At 42.0% G+C, this 27,170-nt stretch overlaps 1 protein-coding gene across 1 annotated transcript in view; it reads right to left on the bottom strand.

Annotated features, from left to right (window-relative positions):
• The window catches only part of itga8 (integrin, alpha 8), a 62,255-nt gene that overhangs the window by 8,699 nt on the left and 26,386 nt on the right, over positions 1–27,170 (bottom strand). The window contains exons 13-23 of the mRNA XM_023293155.3: positions 25,244–25,441; positions 20,436–20,481; positions 20,237–20,344; positions 11,669–11,724; positions 11,243–11,400; positions 8,921–9,052; positions 6,526–6,593; positions 5,901–6,048; positions 5,253–5,345; positions 2,317–2,396; positions 1,809–1,889 (exon numbers count right to left, since the gene is read on the bottom strand). Of these exons, the coding sequence (XP_023148923.1) occupies positions 1,809–1,889; positions 2,317–2,396; positions 5,253–5,345; positions 5,901–6,048; positions 6,526–6,593; positions 8,921–9,052; positions 11,243–11,400; positions 11,669–11,724; positions 20,237–20,344; positions 20,436–20,481; positions 25,244–25,441 (1,168 nt within the window). The remainder of the gene's footprint in view (positions 1–1,808; positions 1,890–2,316; positions 2,397–5,252; positions 5,346–5,900; positions 6,049–6,525; positions 6,594–8,920; positions 9,053–11,242; positions 11,401–11,668; positions 11,725–20,236; positions 20,345–20,435; positions 20,482–25,243; positions 25,442–27,170) is intronic.

Below are 27,170 nucleotides of genomic sequence, written 5' to 3'. Positions count from 1 at the left end.
CACTCGATAACCTGGTTGTAAATCATAAGATACCTGCCCTACAACATACATTTCCTTTAAATGGGGATGTAATTTACCAATTAAACATAATGCTGCATTCAAAAATGAGTAAAGCTAGTGATGGAGACCATAAATTAATAATTAGAAACACGTTTACTGAGGTAACAGATTCAGTGAGAAGTAGGGTCATTTTCTCATTGACTTCTATACAGTCTGACTTCTTTTGCAACCAGAAGAGTCGCCCTCTACTGACTGTTAGAAGGAACACAGGTTTCAGGTACTTCTGTGTTCCCTTCTTTGACTTAGAAGCTCCTTCTATCTTTTAAATACAGTTTATGGTTTCCACCCAAAGTAATTGGATCTTTTAGTCCTAGGATTCCTTTTTTTGCCCAAGGAACTTAAAGTTGACTAGTTGTTTCCACTTGGATCTAAAGATTCCTGAAGATTAGGCGATGAAAAAAAAACTGCTGGCTATTTTTAGATGTAATTTTTTTTACTCCACATTGGTCCGAAATGTTCAGCACTGCAAGTCCTTCCACTGAAAGTACCTATACTTTTGAAAAGGACAACCCCTTCAGCAGGGACTTTCTGGGCGGTAAAATAATTTCCTTGAAATCTATTTAGACCTTGTTCCCTGTGGGGGAAACATAATAAGTTCCTCTAAAGATTCTTGTTCCCTGGGGAAAGATCCTGTGGGGGGAAAAGGCCGTACTGATTCCACGTCTGCAAGTTACACACACCTGCACTGCTCTGATATAAACTCATCTTTTTCATACTTGATAATGTTCCATTTTTTGACGGAAATACTTAAATTCAATTATATCTGTATCAGTGAAGAGTTAAAGGCAGAGTTGTATGGGATTGCATTACATTGAGATGTGTTTCTAATATTTTGTTCTTCATATTTAAGTACAGAAGATTGTTAGAATGTTAGAAATAGATCTGACTGTGTTGAAGTGCAGTAACAGTTAAACATATTTAGATTAGATTTAACACTTCTGATGCAAAATGAACAGAATATTAGTTTGTACAAGTATTCCTAATAAAGAGCCACTGTTGGTACATTTTTGAAAGAGATATGTAAAATATTTCAACTGTAAAACCAGACAAAATGTGAAAATTACTGACTAGCAGCAGAAAATGAGATTTTCCTGATGAGGAAATGTAACTGCTGCAGTCTACAGTCTACAGTCTGACCTCAGTGGACAAAAATGTGTAAGTCCCCAACTGGAGGCGTAATGTTTGTAAGCTAAATGGACATGCAAAGAGCCACATGCCAGAACAAACCCAATAAAACTGTCTTATTTTGGGTAATTTTCTAATGAAAAGTGGACACACTTTCATCAGATTTCCGCCAATACCACCACCAGGTATTACAAAAGTGCTTCAAGACACAAAATGCAAAGTTTTTATTGCTAGATGAACTAACAGAATCGGTCCTCCTCTCCCAGGTCCTCCTGTGTTTGTGTGTACAACTGACCACACCCAAACAACGCCATGCAAGGCTCCACGCTTTGAAGTGTGTGTCTGCGCTGGTGTGTGTGAATCAGCAGGAATATGGGGCATCCTTGAACACGTCAAGATCTCGGAAATGTCCCATGTGCACACCATTAGTCCGAATTTATTTCTAGAAACGTGTTTTCCGCCTGTATATAAACAGGGCGCACTGATTTAAACATCTCAAAGGGAGCTGCAATATCCTGCAAATACCAAAAAGCTTAGAATGCAACCAGATCAAGGGCATCTTTGGGAGAACTTTGTCACCATTTCTCGGAGAAGATGCCACAGTCTGACACGGAAACACTCACCCACGTAAATCAAGTCGAGCCTGTGCAACGATGGACAAATTCAGACTGACGAGGTTGCTGTCGGGGTTATCTTTGTTGGAGCTGTGGAGAGATTAAGAGAATTTTAACTAAAAAAAGGCACAAAAGAGGCAGTGATATAGGGTGAGTGAATCCAAGAATAACTCAAAACAAAGCTGTATTTTCATGTTCAGCAGACTCCAAGAAGAATTCCCCTTGCAGAGGGCCTGCAGCATTTAACCATCTGCATCTAGTGATGTGATGTATCGAGATTAACGCGATGAAGCAAACAGTGGGCATTTTGTGCAGAGCTCCTCTCCTGTCTGGAGTTCCTCTGGGCCATCTGTCTTCTTCTGTCTCTGCGGTCGGTTTTATCAAGCCACAGACAGTGACGGGACCAGGACAGACACAGGACTTATTTACATGGCTCAGAGAAAAGACAAACAGCTCTTTGTGAGTGTGTGTCCGAGACAGGAAGGTATGCGTGAGAGTGTTTCGGTGGGCGTGTCACCTGTGGATCTGCAGCTCGAAGCTGATTTTCGGCCCAGAATCCTCCAGCCTTTGGACTGAAAACCTCAAACCGACAGTCAGCTGGGCAGGAGTGTGGAGAAAATGGAAGAAAGAGAGATGATATGTTAAAAAAAACAAGATGACAGAGAGGACAGATAGCCACAAATACATCTGCACATCAAAAGCCACGTCAGGCCTTAAAGTGTCCAATAACAGACAGTAAAACCCCAGTTAACTAGATCCTCTGCTGTTATTTCATAGGCAGAATATCAGGGTTCTGTGTGTGTGTGTGTGTGTGTGTGTGTTGATAACAGCAGGAATCTTAAATCTGAGAAAATCCAGACAACAGACACACACTTAAAAGCTACAGTTAGGTTTCTTGTCTCTCCTCGGTTTTAAACCCCCTGTCCTCCAGGCTAACTCGAACCACATGCAGGATTTAGTTCATCATTGACTGCATGGCAGCGAACGCACACGTGCACGTGTGTGTGTGCAAGCGACGACGAACAACAGGTCAGGCACACGGCCCCGGCGAGGGAAATGACAGCATGCAGACTAAAAAGGCAGGCCTGTGGGGGAGTCAGGGCGCGGTGCGGGACTACAAAGTGAAGCCATCTTTATGGGACACATTACAGAGACTGGAAGGGGAAGATCTAAAGAGACAGGCACCAAATGAGGACGAGCCGCTCGGGGAGAAGTCGTCACTGTCAGCTGCCTGTCACAGAGAGGGGAGGAGGTCGAGGAGGACGAAACAGAAGCCTGAAACCAACTGTTGTAAAATCTTTACAGACCCGGCTTGAAAGGTGGTAGTTAATGTTTGTAGTCGGGTCCCTCTGAGAGATCAGTTACCGTGGTCCACTTGGATTTACGCTGGTTGCAACGGATTGCGCATTTTCACGGTGGAGAAAATCATCAAAACATCCACCAGATTTTCCTCAAAGCTCTCGCAATGTTGTCGTACACTCTCTGTACTCCAAAAAGATATCATTTTGCCACAATGCGACTGCACTCACTGCTTCTGCTGGCCCACTTAGCAGCTACAAAGCTTTGCCTCAGTATGTTTAGTTGTAATTTAGAAAAACAATGATTCTTTGGAAGAAGAGTGAGAAAAGTGGTTTATGGTGAAGCAGAGGTTTGAGAGGTTTCTATGGGCATTGTAATACTTTCTGTCAGCCTGGCTCACTGCTGGAAGATATAAAACTTCATTGGACCACTGCCACTGCACCAGTTTTATGCCAATTCATTGTTTCTAGATGACTGATGCGGACTTTTAGAGCGGACAAGTTGGCGAATCTATTCACACTACAATAAGTACACATCGGTCTATGCAGACGACCTCATTCCCCCTCATATTGAACACAAAAATCTACACAAGGCTCCTTTGGATGTTTTTAAAACAACTGCGACTTTGCACTTTTTTCAGGATCGAGCAGCTGGTTGTAGATTGGACTGTAGCTCTGTTTCAATGTGATTATTCCTGAGATGTCTTGACCACATTGGGTGAACATAGCACAGGATATCTGGAGAATTTAGAATTTCCCACTGTGTCAATGGAGAGCACATATAAATTTAAAGCTCCTCCAAAGTCCAGCAAAAGCTACTTAAATTACAACAACGTTAATAATGAATTATAAAGATGCAGATGATGTAGAAACTCCCGTTGAAGGCTCTGCTCATAACAAACATTTGTTTTAAACTCTGACACATATGCAGTTGGCATATTGCGGTGCAGCCAGTCAGCGTGGTTACACATTTTGCCAAACCACAATTGTATTTATTTAAATAAAATTAGCAATTTTGACTTAAAGGAGACGTTGGTAAGATTGAAACATGCCTTTGGCGTGTACAGTCATTATTCTTTTCATTAATGGTCTCCAACAGCCTTCTACAGCTTTGCACAGGGCAGCCATTAATCCCAAGGTTGCCAGTTTGATACCCGGTGCCTTCATGTGCCGAAGCGTCCCTGGCTGAACCCCAAGTTGCTCCCAGTGCCACCACAGTGTGTGAACGAGTGAATGAGAAACACACTGTAAAGTGCTACTATATATGTGATGTGTGTATATCTGTTCTCCTTCTGGAGAAAAAATGTAAACACTTCATTTAGTGGTTTCCAGTTACATTTTTCTTGGAATCAATCATTGGAGCACTATAATTTTGAAGCTGATTAATGAGCATTAATAAACGGAAATTAGGACAGAAGGAATAGTAAAAGAGATGCAGGCAGGCAGATGGGCATCGATGCCGAAGCCAGAATCTGCTTTCTTTCAGGCGTGCACCCTCCGCCACCGATCGCTCGGCTCAGTGAGCTGCTACAGCTGTGGCACGAGGAATGAACTCCAGCGACGAGGACCATTTAGTTGCACAATACAACCAGAGTCTGTATGGGGTACATGGACGTATGTTCTGCATAAGCTCATGGATTCCTGAACGTCCAACCGGGCAAGAGGAGACTTAAATATGGGAAACATCTGGCCAGCTAGGGAGCACACACACACACACACACAAACGCACACGTGCACAAGCTTTGTCCCTTTCACATGCCTTGTTATGCTCTCCTCCCCCAACACTGAAACATGACCACATAATTGATTTATCAGAATGTCCGTGTGTCACCTCCAGAGCACGATTACACCTCTCGGCCGGCCTTGACACCTTTAGGAAAACCTCACAATCACGCAGATGCTTTGTAGCACATGTATGCACGATAGCGTGGTAGGATTTCATGTAGGAAGGGAACTCTCTTTGCTTTACTAAGCCTCGGTTTCCTGCATGCGTCAGCCACGCAGCAGCTCAATGGATGAGCGTGAAGCGTGGCCGTGGGAGTCAGAGGGAGGGCAGTGAGGGTCGAGGTGTTGACCAATCAGTGAGTCTTCCTATCGTGGATGTTTGAAAAGGATGTTTTATTGAAAAGTTGTGCTTTTGACTGCAAAAACTCACCTCTGTCCCGGCCACCATCGGGTTCCCGAGGTCACACACCACCATCCTGGACTCATTGATCATCTTGTACTCGCAATTTAGCTCCGAGAGAGACTAGAAGAGGGTAAAGAAAAAAAGAGAAGGAAGGAGGGCAAGTGAATGAAAGAGACAAATAGGGAGCAGTGAGAGTCAAGTGGCGAAAGAGAAGGACAAGGGGAGGGAGGTAGAGCAGCATCAAAGGAGGACGGAGAGGGAGACGGGGGAGAGAAGAGTGATGAATGCTCTGACAGTAAGCATGTCATCAATCAAACAGCCCCATTACACACTCATTAGCGCACGTGCAAACGCACACACATGCAGACACGAACACGCACGCACAACTTGACCCCATCCATTTCCGTGGTCACTAATGCGGCTTGTAAATCATAATAGGGGCTTTTGGGCCGCTGCCAGTAAAGCATACCCTTCTGATAGCCTTAATGACAAAACACACAACACTGAGACACAACAGGATGCCGCACTGTAACTGCTGCTTCAAATAGCTCACTTCCTTCGCTTTGGCTTCATGATGTCTCAGTCTTGTATCTATTTTCACCCCACTGGACCTTAACATCAAACCGGGGTAATTGATTTCAGATGGATGTGTGTGTGTTTTAGGAGTGCGTTTACCTCCACCCTGCGCTGGACTCCGATGTAGTCGGCCTCCGGGGGTATCAGAGTGTGGAGCTCCGTCTCGTAGGCTCCCTCTCCTCGGTTCACCGCAGTGATGGTCAACATCACCAGATTGTCATCTCCGATCACCAGCTCGGCTCGGTCCCTGCGTTTGTTTGTTTTATTCAAGGAAAGCGACAGTGCGCAGAGGAGAGAAATCTTTTTCAGCCACGGAGGGGAGACAGAAAATAAAGTGCCTGTGCTGCAGTTGTGTTTCAAAAATCATTTGTGCAATCTGCTCAGATGTGACCCCAAAGAGTGCATATGTGTGTCAGTCAGAAGAGGGTGACGGGATGTTTGTGTAACGCTGGCTGCCATGGCGATATCATACAGCTGGAAACACTACAGAGGGAACATAAATTCACACACACACATAGGCCACATGGTAAATGTGACTATAATGTGAGCAAGTTCAATGTAAACTTCACTCATTGTTTGAGAAATAACAGACATATTTTCCTCACTTTGGCTGTGTGTGTGTGTGTGTGTGTGTGTGTGTGTGTGTGTGTGTGTGTGTGCGGCTGTCTGACAGTGCTGAGTGTTTGCAGGTCGGGGTCAGAGGACGTGGCCGTGTCAGGCTTACATGCTGGCAGAGAGCTGCAGGTCGGGGATGCAAATATTGTCGTCACCGCAGTCCAGGAGAATATAAGCCTGAGAGGAAGAGGGGCACGGAGAGGGGAAATGTTTAAAATGTGCCGCACATCATCATGAAAACAAAAATGGAGAAAAAACAAACTGAGACACACAAGGATGCAGACGCTGTGTATGTATAGTTAAATACATGCACACGAAAGTTCTGCCAGCTTTGTGTACAAGTCTGGTTTGATTTTTTTAAAGTGAACTTTTATGGTAAAATTTATTCTATGTCTCTATTTTATTCCTCATTTGTGGGTGTTGTAATTAAAACATGCAACATCCCACACTACAAGAAACTTCTGCTTCTTCTTCTTTAACGAAAAACTGACTGGAATGTGGGCAGCACTTCTTTAACCCTATGAGCTCTATGCTATTTTAATGATAGTTTCACTGCCTTTACTGTTAAGCTCTTATATTGATCTGAATAAGGACTAGCCACACGTTATTATTATTATTTTATTCAGAACAATCTTGGCTATTAAGATCTTAGATTATTTGATATGATAATAATAATAATAATAATAATAGCCTATACAAAAAGGAAAACTAATATTTCATATTAAGAAATTGTTATGTTTTACATGTATCTCACTGTAAAAGAGATATCTTTGCATAATTCTGTAGGGGAGATTGCCTAGAATCAGGTAATATTAGAACCATGATGGTGGGATGAAGTATAATTTAGAAATTGGGAAAGACAGTGTGCTTAGTGCCTAATGGGAATAAATCTCTTTATTTTATTAACTGAAGTGTTTGCATACTGTAGCCAACCTGCAGAAATGGTAAACCAGGCAAACGCTTGCTGCTTCTTGCGATATATTTACATGTTTTTGCATAGATATGTGAGTGTCTATGCAATGATTGCCCTGAACAGATGCAAACTTAACTAGATATTAACATATCTATGCGATAATTGATTCATGAGTAGTTAAAATCAGGGTAATGTACATGGAGATCGATTCAGAGCTATTGTAACTATAATTAAATTTGACGTAAATTCCAATTTGCTTTTCTCACTGATACTTTATCATAAAGACAAGCAACTAACATCATTTGAAAGGCCATGTCGCATGGTTTCATCTAATCTATGCAACACCTTGCTGCAATTAATACTTCTAGAGCAATTCAACCGAGAGGAAGGGAAGCACAGTGCACCCGTCAAGCTCTAAGGGTTATCGAGGTAACATGACCTTGTGTTATCCACAGTCCAGGACTGCAATCAAAAATGAGGAAAAGGCGTGATGCACATCAAGACTCAGCTCTGGAAGAACTTACAACTGGATAGTATTTATTTGAGCACATTCTGCAAGTGGAGGAGCAATCATACAAGTGCATATTTCTCATCAGGCTTGCTTGTTTGATAAATAAATACCAAAGAATGAAGCTGGGTTTGGGTGTGCAGAAGGCAGTTTCTTCATTTTGTAAATCAGTTTATATTACCTACATACAGTATACTGTGGTAAAAAGGGCTCAAATTCTGTTTGATCTCCAAAGGTTCCCATTATGAGATCTGCCTTATACCGCGAAAAGCTTGATATTAGGTGAGTTAGATGTTGAGAGCAAGCTTTTTTGTGTCCAAGGCAAGCATTTCCATCAAAGAATGAATGACTGAAATATAATACCTGCTTGTTTCGGGCTCTTAAACTTGGCAGTACGAGGTCAGAGTCAGACTTAGTTGAGTCTTTTTTATTTATATATCCCAATGCCACAAACCACAAATTTGCCCCAAAGGCCTTTACAGTCTGTGAAGTGTACCTTCTATCCATAGATCTGGATCAAGTAAAGCTCCTTAAAATTAAAAATTTTAATAGGAAAAATGAAGGAGGAATTCCTGTTTGATGTATAACATTGGACATGTACGTACAGTATGGTAACATATGCTTTTAGAGGGAGGTTCTGCTGTAAAAGAGACTCCTGATCCTTTTCTGTGGTTAAGTTCTGGACTGTTTGATCCTCACAGGTTAGATGGACTGTCTTAAACTGGGAAAAACCCAAAGTAGAGCTGGATATGAGGCCAGACAGATGTTTTTTTAATTCCTTTTTGCGTCCAAGGCAAGCATTTTTCATCAAAGAATGACTGAATGAAATATAATATCAAATTGTCTCGGGCTCTTACACTTGGCAGTTCAGAGTTACGCTCAGTCAAGTTAAGTCATTTTTATTTATATTGCCCAAATTTGTAAACCACAAAGTCGCCCCGAGGGCCTTTACAATCTGAGCAGCATTCAACACCGTCGATTTGGAAAAACTCCCCAAAATAAAACTGTTTAACAGGAGCGACGGAGGAGGAATCCCTCTTTGACACACAACATTAACGCTGTACATTCAGTCTGTATACCCACATGCTCCTGGAGGAAGGTGCTGCTGTAGTGGTTGAGGACAGGTGGGAGGTTTTGGTCACGAGGAGGAGGAGCCAGACTGTAGTTCAGAGCCAGAGAGATGGGGGTCAGCTTGTCCCTGAACTCATCGTCCTCCTAATGTGAAGAAACACAACAAGAGAAAAATGTGGCGTCAGTCAAATTCAGCTGTTTTAACATTTAGCGGCAGCGTTTCCCAACCTGGAATTAAAACTACAGATATTCATAACGTCATTCCGACCAGTCAAAACAACAGTTAGAGGTATTTGTTATTCATTTTTGATCAGCAGATATCTTAAAAGTAGTCTGATAATCCCACTGGAAACGAGTCCATCAAAGTATTTCAACAGTGTTAGTAGAAGTAATGGCAGCTGCTGTGGTTGATAAGATCTTTAAGTAATGCTATGAGCTCATCAGAGGGGAATTTGCGGAGAACAAGATCTTTGCTCATTACATACGTGGGGTCAGAATTGACTAGAACTTCGGCTTCTGACTGCTCTGATATGGCAGTAAAATGTTGTCATGTGTGGTTACAGTTGGGTGTTACAGTAAGTTTCAAAAACAAATTGCTTCTCACTTGCTGTAGCTTCTGATGTAACTGGAGATATCGGCAATGTGATTTCACCAAGTCCAAACTCTAATTCAAGATATTTCAAATTACATTTCGACAAAGCAGAATTCCTGCAACAGCATTTAAACACAACTGGAACTACAACTAGTCATAGTTCAGCTGCAGATACTTATAATTAATATCACAGATATCTGCAGCTGATTTGTAGATATCTGTGATCAGAAACACACGAGGAGTAAAAATGATATCATTTGTCATGGAAGAAGAATGATGATGTGGAGATTTGAAATGTAGTCAAAAAGGCAACAGGGTCAGTCCATGAAAAATCAGTCACTGGCTCTTACTTCACCCCCTTACAATCAGAAGAATTAGAAAAACTTTTAAGGTGATCTCTGTTGATCCCTGCAACCAAATCAACTTAACATCCACTACAGGTGTCATAATCTGAAGCCTAAATCTCATTTTCTCATTGTTCAGCAGGATTTTTCAACAGTCGACTTTGAGCATCAATATATGGGATATAGCAAACTGTACCAGATTAATGTCTAACAGACCCTGGATGACCAGCTGGGAAAACACTGTAAACACTACTTTTATGTCGCTGTGATTATCAAGACTGAAGATGTTGCTCATAAAGTCAGCATAAAGTGGAAGTTAAACCTGCAGCCCACTTTTGTACATACTGTGTAGTCTCACTCAATCAGCATTATCACGGTTTTAATTACTCAAGTGAATAGAATCAGAAATTTTGCATTTTGTGGGTTTCAAAATATTTTGATATTAGAACCTTATTTTGACACAGAAGGAGTAATAACTAGAAGACGATCCTGGCATCAAATGCACATTAGACTGGTGCAGTTTTGTTGTTGAGACTATGATACAACCTTTGATAGTAAGTAGGTTATAGGAAAAAGTCGTGCTGAGCAAAAACAAGATGTTGGCTTCAGATTGTGACACCTGGAGTGAACATAAAACTGATTTTAACACAGCTTAAATGTGTTTTTCATCCCTGAAAATTTATGTCTCTCACCTGCGCTTATAAAGTAATAAGGCTCAGAAATGTTGGAAAAGATTTTGACCAACCTCCATGTACTTCGAGGGCCAGTAACTCTGAAAATATTCATCATATGAATGTAAAATTTTGCAGGACTTCAGAAAATATACTAAAATCATTGTGCACAGAAAAGCAGCTGATTCTCAGGGGGTCATGTGGGAACTTTTTCAGATTTGAAAAATGCGCAAAGACCCAGTTGCGGATATTGGTAATACAATCACTGATAATCGCTGAATGAGAGTCACAACATCCATCCATCCATCCATTATCTATACACCACTTAATCCTCACTAGGGTCATGGGGGGGCTGGAGTCTATCCCAGCTGACTCAGGTGAAGGCAGGGGACACCCTAGACAGGTCACCAGTCTGTCACAGGGCTACATATATAGACAAACAATCACTCTCACATTCACACCTACGGGCAATTTAGAATGATCAATTAACCTCAGCATATTTTTGGACTGTGGGAGGAAGCCGGAGTACCCGGAGAAAACCCACGCATGCACAGGGAGAACATGCAAACTCCATGCAGAAAGACCCCGGGAAAGCCGGGATGCGAACCAGGGATCTTCTAGCTGCAAGGCGAAAGCGCTAACCACTACACCACTGTGCAGCCCGAGAGTCACAACATCACATGCAAAAATCATGAACTTGTGTTTGTTCGTGTGTGTACTTTCTTACTTTCAGATAAATCATGTAGCTCAGACATGCACGTGGACGGTTGTGGCCCAGCCTGAGGAGTCCGGTGTGCTGAGGCTGCTGGGTGTCCAGGAAGAGAACTCGTTTAACCCCGCCCCTGCTGCCTTTCAGCCAATCCAGCTGCAGCTCAGCCCTCAGGTCTGGACACAGGAAGGAGAGGTGGATGGAGAATTCACAGTGTGAGTGGACAGGTTGGAGATTGAGCCAGAAAGACACATGTTAAATCCACAAGGTCCAGTCTGGTGTGTGTGTGTGTGTGTGTCTTTCCATTAGTTATGTAGTGAGGAATCATTTGTAAACTCTAATGAGATGTACGACGGAAGCGGCTCTGACTACTTTCCCACCTTCTGTGCTTCTCCCTCTTGCCTCTCTAAATCTGAAACCACCCCACTGTGCACGGCTGCTTACCTACAGAGCTGGGAATCCCCACGCCGCTCACCGCTGCACACACATCCACCTTCAGGCTGGAAGAAAAGAGTATCAAGGAGACAGAAAAGACTGTGATAACGGTAGCATGTTTCTGACTTTCTGATGCAGTATTTAAAACATGCAGGATGAGATTTTCTGCCGTCTTGTAAGCTGATGTGGGATCAGGATGAATTGTGCGGTGAACACTGAGATTAAGTTGCTTCTCACAGCAGTAAATTCATTAAATATGACCGCATGCTCGGGTTGACCCAGTTCTGCCTTAGTTGACTGCAGTTAATTACCAGAGAAGGCCGAGCACATTGCTTAATTCACAGCTTTTTATTGTGGAAATAGACGAACGCTTCATCACTATAGAATCTGTGATGTGTCGTCACCGGAATCTGTGATAAAGACACATCAGAGACTCAGAGTGTTGAAATGTTCGATGGAACAATCCAAGGCTATGAATTAAGCAGTGAGCTCCAGGCCCACTTTTCTGGTCTGTAATTTTGATGCCCTCGAGCTCGTTTGTAAGGAGAACCCTGTTTCTACCAACTACAATTAGTCCAGAGAACAGCAGCTCTTAACTGGTACAAAGAAGAGACAATACATCATTTCAGTTCTGTATCATTGGGACTGGTTACCAGTGAAATACAAAATTAAGCTTAAAATATCACTTTTGAAGTAGTCTGTTTCAGGCTTGAAAACCAAAGACAACTGAGCTTATCACACCCAGGCTCTGGAACGATCTCCACATTAGATCTTGTCCTGCCATTGGCAATTTCAAATCAAAATTTACCATTTTTCTCGCTTTTAGCTCATCCTGTAGCTGCTCTAGTAATGTCCACTCTTAGTCTCTTTAATAGGTTGTGCAATTTTACAATATTTTCGATTTGCTTTTATGGTGCTGCCTCTTTTTAAAGTAGTGTACATGCTTTGCTTTGGCTATCGTGTTCAAAAGGTTGTCTTCATATTTTCCCTCAAGAGTTTTATGATTTTTTCCACTTCCTCTCTGCATTTATTTATATGCACTTCTGTATTAACTTCGTGTCCTCTCTCATAATATACTTTGCCTTTTCTGCAGATACTTCAGGATGCTGGTCTCATCAACATATCTAGTGTTTATGCTCTCTTATTTGCTATCTATTTCACTCTGCTTTCCTTTTCTCTCCCCTCTTCACCCTCACTCCAACCAGTCGAGGCAGATGGATGCCCTCCCTGAGACTGGTTCTGCTAAAAATCTTTCCTGTTTAAAGGGAGTTCTGCCTCCCTGCTGCTGCCAACATGCTGCTCATAGGGGTTCTGTCATGGTCTTTGGGTTTTGTTTTACTTCTTGTGTTATTTTGAAATTTCCTTCCCTTGTGTGTAACCTGTTTTTACTTCCTTCCTCTCGGTTTCCATCTTCTTTTGATTGCCCTGATGATTTTTACCTGTATTTCATGAGTCACCTGTGCTGTGTCTCCACAATCCCTTCTCACTGTATAAATTCTTGTCTTTCCACTGTTTGTTCTGTTTGCTGCCAAACTGTTTTGTTTCCTATTTAGTGTCCTGTTCTTTTTTTAACCTCATCTATTCCAGACTGACTTTTTCCCTGCGTTCCATGATTAGTTATTTTAGATATACTTTGACTTTTAATGGACCTTCAGTTATCATTGTTTGATCCCCTGAATGCTTTTGTTTAACCTAAGTGACTGTTGATACTTTCATCCTTATCTGAACACCCCCCTGACAGTTTCTTTGCATTTGTTGGACTTTCCGTGTATTGGTTGTCTGGTTTGGGAACCTCAGAGCTGCATCTCTGCTTTTTGCAGATGATGTGGTTCTGTTGGTTTCATCAGACCATGACCTTTAAGCACTCACTGGGGCAGTTTGCAGCCGAGTGTGAAGCATTCAGGATGACTGACTCAGCACTACCAAGTCTGAGGACATGGTTCTCTGCCAGTATATTGCTCCCTCTGGGTTGGAGGTAAGTTGCTGCCCCAAGAAAAGGAGTTTAAGTATCACTGGATCTGGTTCACAAGTGATGGGAAAAGGGAGCTTGAGATGCACAGGTGAATTGATGCAACATCAACAGAAATGTGGATGCTGTGACAGTTGTGGTGAAAAGGGACTTCAATTAGAGGGCAATGCATTCAATTTACTATTCAATCTATGACCAACTCTCACCTATAGTCACAATCTTTTGGTGAGACTGAAAGAACGAGATCACGAGTACAAACTACCAAAAGGAGGATGGCTGGGCTGAGGGTAAGGGATAGGGTGAGGAACTTAGAACTTCAATCATTGCTCTTTTGTGTTGAAATGAGCCAGCTGAGGTGGTTCAGTTACGTGATTAGGATGCCTAAAAAGCCTGGGGATCTTCCTTTGGAGGTTTTCAGGGTGAAGACCGCATGTAGGATCTTCTTGTATTGTATATTGTAAGATCTTTAATATCTAAAATGGTCTAGTAAATATATGTTACATATATAGTAGATTCTTAATCATACTTAAATTAGTCAGGTAAATTTGTAAGGTCTTAGCGGTAATATTGAAATTCCTTGGGTAAATTTACATAATAAATGACACTGTGGGGTCTTAATTTAATATTGAAACTTCATAATGCCAGTCTTACTTCCCTACTGGAAAACACTTTAGCGGAACGGCTGTTGTTTGAAATGCGCTATTTTGTTCACACTTCTTCTTGACATTTATATGACCAGCAAAATCCTAAAAAACAACTTCCTAACAAAATAATCTGCCCATAAACAAGGCATTTCTTCCGCCCTGTACTCCAGGGGGCAGCGGGAATTACCACACAGGCCCCACCATTAGACACGCAGACATGGGAGACTGCGAAACATTTCTGCATTTCCTCTATTTATGAGCATGTTAGCTGAAGTGTGAGCGTGTTTTTGCGTGTGTGCATGTGTATTATCACCTCTTTAATCAACAACAGGAAAGTGACTCTCTCACAGGGAGGCCATATCCACTAATCTGGATGGGCTTACAGACGCAACGCTCCCGCTGCTACACTGAAGACTCGGCAATATGAGGCATGAAGAAAATGACTTCATGTGATTATCGTTTGTTTGGGTTAAGCGCACAATCCCTAACAACCAGAATGCAGATGTTGTGGATGCTTGTGTGTTTGTTAATAATTAGGATCCCCATTAGATGACACAATAACGATGAGCTCGTTTTCCTTCAGTGAAAATGTGTGTGATGCAGATGTGAGTTTATGTGTGATAAAATGCAGGTTTCTATTTTAAAAAATTGCTCCCTTAAGTTGCTTTAACCTTTCCAGGTGGTGCCTATTTAATATGTGTTGCATGTAAGCATGTGTATGTTTCATGGTTTTGGGAGTGTGACTTTAATAAGCACTGTGTGTCAAACTTAAACATATGCAGCAGAGAAATGACCCCCCAGTTTACTGACAACAGCTCCGGCCCTCAGTTACTCATTATTGTATGTAATTTTCCCCAAATGCATCTGTGTTCCTCCACCCTGCACTCTGCTATCCGGCCACACAGAAACCCCTTCCTGCAATACCAAGAGTCTGCTTAATAAGTGAGAAAGTTCACTTTGCCACAGCCCTGAATGTGGCCATTTGGCTCATGCATAAACACTTCAGATTTGTGATGTGACCACAAAAAATGTTGTATAAACTACTTTTTTTCAAGAATAACTGGTCCTTATACTTGATTAAAATCAAGTATTTTACATTAACATGTCCATATGGTGTTATTCAGATGCAAGAAGGCATGCCATGAGTGAAATAAGCATTAACACCATAGCTGCGTATTTCCAGCTTGATACTGCAGGGTACTGAAGACCTTGTCCAAAACACAGATTGCGACTTCAGGAGTTTTATACATAACAAACCTAAAGAACCAATCCTGTCAACTTGCAGGATGAAGCTTTGTTTTTCAGTTCTAAACGTAGTTGGAAATGCTAAATGTTCTTGCTCCTTTTGTAAGCAAAGCATTATTTTGCTGATAGATGTAGTGAATAACGCTCATAACATGTAATGTTCTACTGGGGGTTCCACCTTGCTACACATAGTACAAAAAGGATCCACTGTCAACATCCCAATGCCAGACACCATTAGAAAACCCCAGAGGTCCTATGTCTGATCAGTCAGAGCTGTTATGGCGGCACATAGTAGATCTACACAATATCAGGCAGGTGGTTTTAATGTTGTCTGTGGATAAAATTGGTAATAGATGTTTAAAATAAGCTGTTTTCTCACTGCCATCTTTAACCCATTTCAGACATGCAATCATAATAGGTTGGACCTAGTAACATTTCTATATCACGTTCAACACGGCACAAGTCTGAACTGCATGCACTGACATTGATTTATTGGCATGTACATCAATGTACTTTGAGTTGTGTGATTTGATTCGGAGAAGGTCTTTCCACATTTTAGCGCTAACACTGATCCAAAAACATCACAGAGGATGCAAAAGGTGAAGGTCACTTTACTCTACAATTTTATATCTATTATAAATGGAAATGTCCGTCAAAATAAAACGTCACTGCGAAGAAGACAGAGTCTCTAATCGATTAGATTAATGAGACTCGCCAGTAATGACTGTAATGTGAGTTTTGACAAATTATTAACAGGAGCTGAAGTTTAGTTGTTGCTTCCGGGTGTTTGTAGGAGTTTTTCCTCTGAGTTTGTTAAATACCTGCAGTAGCAGCAGCAGGATCCACAGAGTTGCAACAACAGCAGTAACATCATTCATACATGAATAAAAATGATCCCTGACATGGAGACAGGATCAATCATGATCTAACAACAGCAGGCCACACTGTGAACTTAAACATCACTTTTTGTACTGTCCAATCTCATATGTACGACAAATATTCTACTCTGGCTGTTTGCGTTACTGTGATGTGGTTGTCTGAATGAAGCTGTGAGGATCATTAATATAAAAGCGGCGTACATCTGAACAACAGAATGCCAACACCTCTACAGGTTGATGAAACAGCAACGTTAAGTAGCGCATGTCTGAAAAGGACTTTTCTTTCGAAAAGAGGCACAATGTGTTGCTTTTTTCCCCGTTTGATCATAGAACAAACAGAATATTTTTCTGCCAGAGTGTTAAAAGAACCTTTGAGGACGGCAGAAACACATTCGGAACAACAGTCGGCGTTGTTAAAAGACCTTTAGGTTCAAAGAACGCTGGGTGATTATTTTTCAGGAAATCAGATGCTTAACTATGTGACTTGAATGTAATGTTCTCTGTGGCTCTCACTGTAGAAAGCACAACAAAAATGTCAGAACACTTCTGAAACCCAAGAGCCTCAGACGGACTTTAAATCTGCTGCCGTTCGACTCCCTGCGTGTGCGTTCGTCCTCTCCGATTCCATACCTTGAACCGAAATTTTATGGCGGTTTATTTAAATAAGCTGAGTTTTGTTTTGACAAAATTCCACAGTTTAGTGCTCTCTGTAAATCCGACCCAAACCCTGTTCCCTTCTCACTCGGTGCCAATACTCACACACCACCACGCAGACACCGCGATGGCAACGGGCCGAGCCCACTTCTCCCGTCCAAGTAGTCCTGCAGCAGTTCCAGCCCCAATAAGTTTGGACCAACAACAGACTGTGGCGAAGCAGCGGGAGCCTTTAGGCCGGTTCCCCCTCAACTAAACTCGCCCCCAGACTGTTCAAAGACAGACTGCTACCCGCAGGAACAATAATATAATCAAAACAGAATTATGCAGTTTCAAATTAATTGCCGGGTCCCATAAATCTGAGTTTTCCAGGTTATACGAGCGTGCATTTTCATTACAGATGCAGACAAACAGACGTTGGCTGATGGCAGGCATCTAGAGCAGAGGGGTGAAATATTTGTCACATCTGTCAGTGCGAGTGTGATTTGTGAAAGCGTACACTTTATGCTGCATACCACTTTATCATACTGTATAAGCAGCATGATTTCTGTTACAGATCTGGGGGCTCAGTGCAGCAGTGGGCCTCATTAGTGTGTTTGTTTAAGACTCTGATCCCTTTAGTTTTAATTCACCTGAACACACACACACACACACACACACACACGCACATGCACACACACGCACACGCACACGCACACGCACACGCACACGCACGGTCTGTTTCCAGACTCCAAACTACAGATAAATTAGACCAGAGTATGAATGCTCACACTGTAAAGAAGTCACTAAATTAGAAATTCTCCAAAATGTCACTTTTCTTTTTTCATCTTGGCTGTGAGCTTGGTGTCGATAGGCTCTTTTGTCCCACAGTGCAATGCCAAACGGAAATGGCGCCACTACACACAGCTGGGAAACGTTACAACAAATTGTGGTGAGGAGCAACAAAAACATCTCACAAACAAGAAAAAAAAAATCTAGTGTAAATTCTCTGGAAAATGGTTTGCATGTTTAATTGCTAGCTGTTTTCCAAAGTCAGCGTTTTCTATCATGTTCATTTGTTGCGCTCTTGTCGACTCTGGTGTATTATTTTGGTTCTGTCGTTCTGCTTATTTAACCTCAGTGAGATTAGATTCTCATGTTCAACAGAGACTTGGCCAAGAAAGGAAGCATTAAGCCTTTGTTGTGATAGTAAATACCAGTTAAGAAGTACAAATAAGATTCAAAAACTCAAATCTAGACTACAAGGTAAAAAGTGCATTTAAAGAACTTTTTGCCCAATCTTGTTCTAACTCCAGTAAGTCACATCTGTGGTATGAACGGAGGCCATATTAGTTTTGGTTTCCAAAAATATAAAGTATGTACACATGTAAGGAGAAACAAGCACAAGGACAGATAAAGTATTACATATCAGTGATGAAACTGGAATATCAAATCAATCAAGTGACAAATTAAAGGAAAAACTTGAACCTTTCACCAGAACTTAACTCCCATGAACACCTAGATTTCGGACCAATGTTTTAAGGTCAGTTCATCTGAACAAGTCCACAAGGGTTTAAGTGCTGCCTCTGTGAACATTTGTGTGCACAAAATTTGGAGCTGCCAGTTCTAGTCGCACTGCAAATATGCCAACTGCTAATGTTCAGGAAGACAAATGGGGCTTAAAACAAATTCTGGTCTGGAGGAAAGACTAAGTTCTTGGTCATTTTCCACCATTAAAATTCATCACTGAAAGAGCTGTAACTGAAGTAGCTGGTGCCACACGATCAAGGTTCTTTGATTTGTGCATGCTTTATATAGGAAGTTTCAAACTTTCAAGAAACTGTCACACTTCAGGAATACACACTGACACGATGCTACAGCACAATCTGTAACCAGCTGCTATATCCTGTAAAAGCACAAATCCTCTGCCTTTCAGAAACATCAACGGGAGCCCTGTGTCCTCTCCTGTGTTCCATATGAGGGGCGATGCGACCATGTGCGAAGCAGATCGATGCGTTGCTATTGTTCTATGAATAGAAACATGTGCACATCCGCTGTTTGCTATCCACATCAGTCATGCAGAAAGCAGGAATTGGCCTTAAGGCAGGTGTTTGGTCGGTGCTGTACTTTGTTTACGGCTCTGCTAGGGTCCACATTGTGTAAATTTTGTCATTTGTCCACATTCACGCAGAGTGTTTCGCAGATGTCCAAAAATCTGTGTCCATGCAGCAACTATGGCACAAGAGCAATGGTACGTATATAAGACAACACAGATACGACCTACTGTGCATGTACACCAGTCAGGCATAACATTATGACCACCTGCCTAATATCGTGTTGGTCCCCCTCATGTGGTTAAAAATACTCTGAACCATTGGGCCTGTACAAGAGGACCTCTCAGGCTGTCCTATGGGGTCTGGCACCAGGACGTTGGCTGTGGATCCTTTGGGTATTCTGGGTTGTGCAGTTGGGCCTCTGGGAATCAAACTTGTTCCACTGCATCCTGTGATGTTTGATCAGAACGGGGTCTAGGAAGTTTGCAGGTCAAATCAACATCTTGGGCGATTGCTCCTGATTGTTTGATGTTTTTGCAATGCGGTGGGGTGCATTTTCCTGGAAGGGTAGCCCACATTTAGGTTTGTGATTTGCATGAGGAAGTGTGCTTGTTCTGGGAAAATGCTCATTTATGTGTCTCATCAACATGGATGCTAAAAGCCAAGGTTTTCCAGCAGAACACCACATAGAACCAATATGATCAATGTTATTCACTTCACCTGTCAGTGGTTTAATGTTGTGGATAATTGGTGTATAATGAAGTCCTCCAAGAAGACAACCATGGGCTAGAGAAGTAGTAAAATAACAACAACTATGTGTCCATGTTGTCCACAATAGGGTACAGTCAAGACTTAAATAGAACTGTGTTAGCGTACACTTTCAACGTCTACATCGACCTGTTTATGTGGATGCAGAAATCAAGAACTGACTTTTAGACACAGCTTTCCACCACCATCAAAATGAAGGTATGTCTTTTGGAAGAATGGTGTTGCAACCCTCCAGCAGAGTTCCAGACTCTTGAAGACTCAATGCTAAGGAGCAGTGAAGTTGTTCTGGCAGCATGTGTTCAATTCAACACCTCACTAAGACACTTTGTGTTGGTTTGTCCTTTAATTTGTCTGTGTATTCTGAAGATATACTAATGAATTCTTACCAGGTAACCATGGTGTTCATCTGAGGCAGGTGACACTGTCGGTCATTGGGGTTCAGGATTCTGGGCGTCAGGATCATCGAAGCTTCCACAGATACCACAGCTTGAGCCCTGCACACACAAACGGGCACAAATGCATGAGCACAACACACTTTAAGCTGCAAAAACTTGGAAGTTACGTAAGACTTGTTTGCATTTTTACCTGTACACTGACACCTCTCCAGCACCAAACGCCCCCACTATCAGATCTGCAGACAGAGCGAGAGAGAGAGAGAGAGAGTCAGTGACTGGAAACGTAGGGCTTCAAAGAATGCAACAGATGGGACTGATTTCAAGGTCTCCAGCAATCTTCATCAAACACAGACTTCTCACGTTTAATGCACACACAAACACAAACACACTTATTATAATATAGCTTTCTGATATCACTGCACTCTTTCTTTCATCTCACATGACCCTTTTCGGGCTAAATTCATAAACAGAACACGCACTGATGTGTTCGTATGTGCGTTTTGAGACAGGGACCCCATGCTGCATTCCAGGGCCGTCAGAGTTCACATCGCTCCGATCACATTCTGCTAAACAACAACATTTCCCAACAGCCTGCGCAGCAACGAATCCTAATTGCAAGCAGCACCAGATTTCATCTAGATGTGATTTTTTATTTGTTTTCATGGGTTTTGTGATGAACACACACTTTTAATTGGCTCTCAAGGTTTAAAATAGAGCTGGTATTTAATGGCTGCGGTCAGGGGACACATACCAATGAGAAGCCGCACACACAGACACACACATATACACACAAGCGCTGATTAAAACAACGTGAAACTGAAGAGAGGCACTTAATGGATACAAGCCACCACTGCCAGATGCGGCAGAAAACTGGGATGTGTGATCCTGAGAAAGACAGATTAACCTCGTGCTGCTCGGTGAGAGGAAACCGGGGCTTGGGCTAATGATTATGCTCATGATTGATTAATCTCGTGTTATTTTTATGATTAGTTTATTAATTCTGTGATAGCAAACAGTTAAAAAAATGCGAGTCGATCATTTAAATCCTTGCCAATTAATTTTATTATCTAACTAATTAATCAACTGTACTAAAATCAGCTTGAAGTGCAGCTGTAACCTGCAGCAGGAGGACCACAAGTGTGCTCTTGCAGACTTTGCCAGTCATTTACTGCGTCTTTTCCTCTCCTGTGTATTTAAGAAAAAAAAAAGGACTAATTGAATCTGAGAGAGGCACATCTGTTTCTGCCTTTGGCTGCAGTCACCGAGTCCCCCTGAAACCACAACATTAAACATTTAAGCCCTGTCCCTGTTCCCCTGGGGCGAGCTATGTCACTATGCGAGTGTGTTGCTCTGTTTGTACTGTATCGAAAAAATGCTGAGATGAAAAAGGAACCTCAAGACGTGGGGCTTTTTGGAGCGGAGGTCTGAAGAAAGGGAGGGGGAAAGAATGTAGATGGAAATGATGGACAGAAGATCGTGCACTTGGCCTTTAAAGCACAATCTGCGAAAGCCATAAGAAGCAAGGTGTGTTTCAAGCAGAAAGGGAGGGACCTCCTCATAGTGCACATTCCTCCGTCCATCCCACAGTTGGAGTTATGCAACCTGTAAACTGCAGCTCCACTCCTGCTGTAGGTTTGTGTTCGGTACAGTCTGTGCTCCTTATCCTCGCTCAGAAATGCAGCACGACACGGGACTGATTTGAGGATCGGGTGCCTTCGGGGTTAAGTGTGTGTGTGAGAGCGCACACACATGGCTGCACCGAGGGCTAAATCAAATAACAGCCCACTTTCCCTCCCATGTCAATCCCATTTCCTTACACACAGGAAAAGCTTTCCCGCCACTGTTGATCTGAGGTCGGTGTGCGTACAGAGACACACTGAACCATATCCACACTCAAATAGGCGTTCATATTGATGGCGTTTCGAGGTGCAGGTACTGGTTTTGGTAACTGAGCCGCTGGCAGTGATGGTGTCCGTCCTGCACTGTGAAAACACAACCTCCATCCAGAGTTTAGACAGACTGTCAAGCTGTCACTGGCTGTCTGCCTGTTGGGCTGCAGGGGACTGGCCCTGATGATTAAATGCCAAAGGTCAATGGCACTCAGTGGAAAAGAGGCGGTTTTTAAGAGGCAAATGGAGGATTTCTTAATTCTTGGATGCGTGTGTGGTATTTTGGACTCTTCAATGTGTTGCCAGCTATTATACATATTTGAGAAGTACTATGTTCACACTGCAGAGTGGGGGGAATTGCCCAATTTGAGCTGGGGTGGATTTTTATAGAACCTTGTCAATCCCAAAACTCTGTAGCAGGTGTTAAAAGCAAGTGGTCTTTCAAAAAATAGAAAAATTACACCCTTTATTAGAGTGAGAAACTACAAAAGCAAAAAGATTCATCAGATTTTCAACTTTCTGATGGTCTTTGGACAAGTTATGTGTGTAGTGTTCTATCAGAAAAAATAATCAAATCTAAGCTTGTAATTGTCATATTTATCATTTTATTTTACAGGTTGCGTTTAAAAAAATTGGCTGTTAGCACCCGAATTTGCAAAAAAAAACTAAAAAAACATCTACGCTCTAGCTGCAGATTTTAGTGATGTGAAAAAATTCTGTGAATTTTTGAATGAACTGCAGGCTGTGTTGTAGACAGAGCAGAGGGGAGATGACCTGAGAGACTGCAATGAAAATAAACATACTTGATTAAAAAAGTAAATGCAGCATGGCTCCAAAACCGTATATAGAGGAACAAATTCATAAGCAACCTATTGGAAGATACATTAAGCATGGTGAAACATCTTTCTAGAGTTGATGTGAAAAGTTGTGAGAAAAAAGCAAGGTTGTAGAGACTGCATAAATATAAATTTACATAAAAAACATATCTTACATGTGAAGCCATGATTTCTTTCTTCCAGTTTTGCACACTTGGAAAAATATTGGACATATTGTAGCTTTTCAGACTTGCAGATTTATCTTTTTTTTGTGTGTGTAATAGGTAATCAAAGAAACGCAACTTTTTCCTTTAATATGATTTATGGCATACACTTTATATTGCAGTGGAAAATGAGCCCACAGTGAGTAAAAATGTGACAGGAGAAAAAAAATGCCCATGAACTACTTGAGATTCCGAGGGTTTAAAGCTGAACTGGAATATAAGCCAACACTATACTTATGTACAACTTTAGGAGCCCAAACTTGCAAAAAGTTTGAACATAATGTACCAAGTAAGAAGTTTTCCTTCACCTTTCATAATGTTTTGATTTAAACCAGAAAAAACTACATCAGGAATAAAGTGAAACTAACATGGTCCCTAATCAGCCAAGCAGACATGGAAGCAGCCTGGTGATAAATTTCACACCTCCTTGCCAACCAAATGAGCAGCCTAATGACCCCTCACCACCAAATACATGCAGCCCGGATGGTGTTTCCCAGTCTGTAACTCTTTCAGCGAGTCGGTGTGATTGACAAGCAAAACACTGTCAGTTTTTGACCTTCAACCCTTCAGCTGAACCTAAGATGCACCCTAAGGCCATGTGACCCTTCTGAATCAACTCTGTGCTGCTCCTGCGTCAAAAACAAACATGCCGGAGTTTAATTAAGCAGTCAGCAGCGTCATATTGTTTCATGCGCTCCCTTCTTTTTTCACGTTTTTCTTCCTACTGTAAGCCATCAAAGTCAAAACAATGACATAATCTTTGGAGATAGAGTCCATTAAAGCTAAAAGCGGAGCCTCGTCATCGTCCTTCCTTCCCTCCTGCGGTAGCCTAATGACATTTAACGTTGTTGGGAGCATGTGGCAGCTGCAGCAGGCCTCCCAGACGCCCGAGCAGTCCTCTCATAACGCGGATCAAACATCTCGGGCTCCTTTGAACAGTGTGACTTTACTACCCTGCAAACGACGCACCATGTGTGTGCGACTCACTTCCGTCAACCGGCTCGCTAATGACAGACGACACAAGCGCTGCAGGTTTGTGTGTGTAAGTGTGTGTTTATACGGTGAGTGTGTGTGTTGGCTGAAAGCTCCGCCACCCGTGAGTTTCCACTCTGCTTCCTCAAGCCAAAGGGAATCCGCCGGTTTTTAACCTGAAGTCTGTGTATTTACCGTGCAAAGGTTTTAATCCTGGTTTGCAGTGTGACCTGGAGTCTGATCACAGGCCACATATGTGTGTTCATGTGTGTGCATTTGGCTCAATATCCTGTTTGTGGAGTGAAGAAATGTGTTATTACAGCAGAATGAAAAGGGGAAAAAAGGAGGGGAAGCGGAGGGAAAGAAAAGAAAAAACTAAACAATTTCTCATTTCCAGTCTAATCTGTGGAAGCACAAAGCCAAAGTAATGCTGAGAGCACAATTGCTCCAAATTAGGGAGAAAATAAGGTAGTAAAACAGTGGTTTTACAGACCTGCTTTGTTTGAAATACCTTTTGTGGACTCCTGTATATAAATAGCTTCAAAAATAATCCCTTTGTCAGTTTGTTTTATTATTCAAGTGCAGTTTTTAATATATTTTGAGAAGCCAGAAAGCGAAGGTGTCTGGTAAAGTGAGTAGGTGCCACAGAAAGTAGGGAGTCGCTGCACGTAATCTGGCAAAATGCTGCTTTGTCTGATCACAGTTTTACAGAAACAGACGTAGCCTTGAATAACTCACAGGTCGAACATGCGGATAATGTATTATTATCCTTGGTTCTTTCTCTCTATCGTAAGTTTTCTCTCCTTCTTGTAAATCCCTACAGAATGGATGCGGCAGCCATTCGTGGCACACATCCCCATACCCCCGTCTGATGACTTTAGCAGAGCAGAGGAAGAAACCAACGCAGGAGAACATGGGGATGGTAGTGGAGGAGTGCATGGGGGAACGATGAAATGTAGAGGTCAACAACGAAGAGGAGGGAGACTGTAATGAAAGGAGCTGAAAGCAAACTGGAGAAGTGAAAGAATGCAAGAATTTTGATTATAACATGGGGAGCTGAGAGGAAAGGAGAGAGGGTGGACTTTGCTGAGTAATTACCAGGATACTGATTGTTGTCCACGTCTTGGCCTCCTCTCAGAGTGAATCCGAATCCAGGCAAACTGCTCCCTGGGCTCGAGGCCGCTCGCAGCTCTTGGCTCAGCGTCAGGCCTTGCGTTGATACATCTCTGTTACCGTTGAAGATCAATACTCTGCCTCCACGGTCGTCGCCTCCGAACGGACAGCCCACCGCCACGTCTAACGGATGACACACACATGTATGGTTTAGACATCAGCAGGGTTAAGGGCCCAGCGAGACAGAAGCAAAGGAAAACATACAGGTAGAAAGGAAAGGAAAGGGAGAGGAAGGGAAAGAGCTTGACCTTCTTGCACATGTCTGGATGGCCATTTACTTACTTTCTTTAAGTTTGTTTGATTTATTCTTTAATCTTATCCCTGCCCTTTCTTACGTCACTTGTCTGAGTATTGTTTAAGTTATTGCTCTAACTCTAACCCAAAATGGTACATGGCAGCCAGTAACAAGCACAGAAAATGCAATAAAAAAAAAAAACAACTAGTCAAACGTTGTCCAAAGGTAACAAAATCTGCAGACCAGGACTTCTGAAATCCAAATTCGGAACCCCAGAACCCACCAACAGCATTTTAAAGACATGTTTTCTTTAAAAGATGGCCAAATTTACAGCATTTATCAGAGCCACATACTGTAAAAACAGACAGAATTCTCTGATTTTCAACTTTCTGAGTGTGTAACACCAGAAAAATAACCAAGTTTAACCCTGAAATCATAATATTTCATCAAAACTTCACTTTATTCTGCATATTACTTAAAAAAATTGGCAAAACAATGTCTGCTCTAACCAAGACATTAAAAATTCTGCACTCCCTAGCACATCCATGAAGCCATAGCTGACTCAGCTGCAACCAACAGTGATATGACCAAAGTTCAAGGCTGAACTGCAGGTTGTGTCAACACAGAGCAGATACAAATGCAGAAGTGCCTTCAACTTGCATTCTTTTGAACCACCAGCAGGGGGCGACTCCTCTGCTAGCAGTAAGATCTGATTGTATAGAAGTCTATTAGAAAATGAGCCTACTTTTTTTGTTCTGTCACTTCAATGAACATTTTATTATTGAGTTTATGGTATCAAGTGCTAGTTTCAAGTCTTTTTGAATGCGGCATGGTGTTCATTTTTGTAAATTCTGATTACATTTAGAGGAAAATAGACAATAAAGCAGGGTATGTTTTAGTCAGCAAATGTAGTGTCATTCAGTTCTTAGTCAGATCCAACTCTTGCTGGGGGTCAAATTCCAAATTAGAGGCTTCAAAACAGCTTTTTAACCAACCACGGAGTGAAGTCATGGTCACTATGTCCACCGTCTATGTACAGTCTATGGTAATAGCCTGTCAACACTGAAGGGTAAATATCAAAAAGCCAGATTTTTTAAAATTAAACCTACGTGAAATATGAATAAACAAAGTAATTTTAACACATTTTTTTGTTGGAGTTTGTGTCATTTGACATTTTGATCCCAATATTGCATAGTGGTCCCCTTAGTTACTGAAAACCAGTATTGGCCCTGAACTGACCTCCGCTGTCAATGTTCTCATTTAACTCTCAGCAGTACAGTGAATGAACCCATATTTTACAGAATGCCAGCTCAGAAATGCAGGTGTATATTTGTGAAACAACAGAGCACCTACACACAAAGACAACTAAAAACAGAGACATGGAAAGTGGGAAACTGTAAGCATCGATCCGGACATTAAACCTCGTAGATTTGCTGTAACATACAAACACATTTGAGCATTTACTCCTCATGTGCATGCATCGCTCTGTCCTGCATTAAAGCACCCATCAGTACAGTAACTGTCCAAACACCTCTAGACATCCTGTTTGTCTCCGGACCCCCTCTCTCTCAGCCTAAACAACTAGTTCCACATGAAGCAGATTGTGGGGTAGAGAGG

The sequence above is a fragment of the Amphiprion ocellaris genome, chromosome 9 (assembly GCF_022539595.1).
Source record: "Amphiprion ocellaris isolate individual 3 ecotype Okinawa chromosome 9, ASM2253959v1, whole genome shotgun sequence".
Classification (NCBI taxonomy): domain Eukaryota; kingdom Metazoa; phylum Chordata; class Actinopteri; family Pomacentridae; genus Amphiprion; species Amphiprion ocellaris.
The sequence above is the reverse complement of the archived record's forward strand: the minus strand, read 5'-3'. Positions and strand labels throughout refer to the sequence as shown.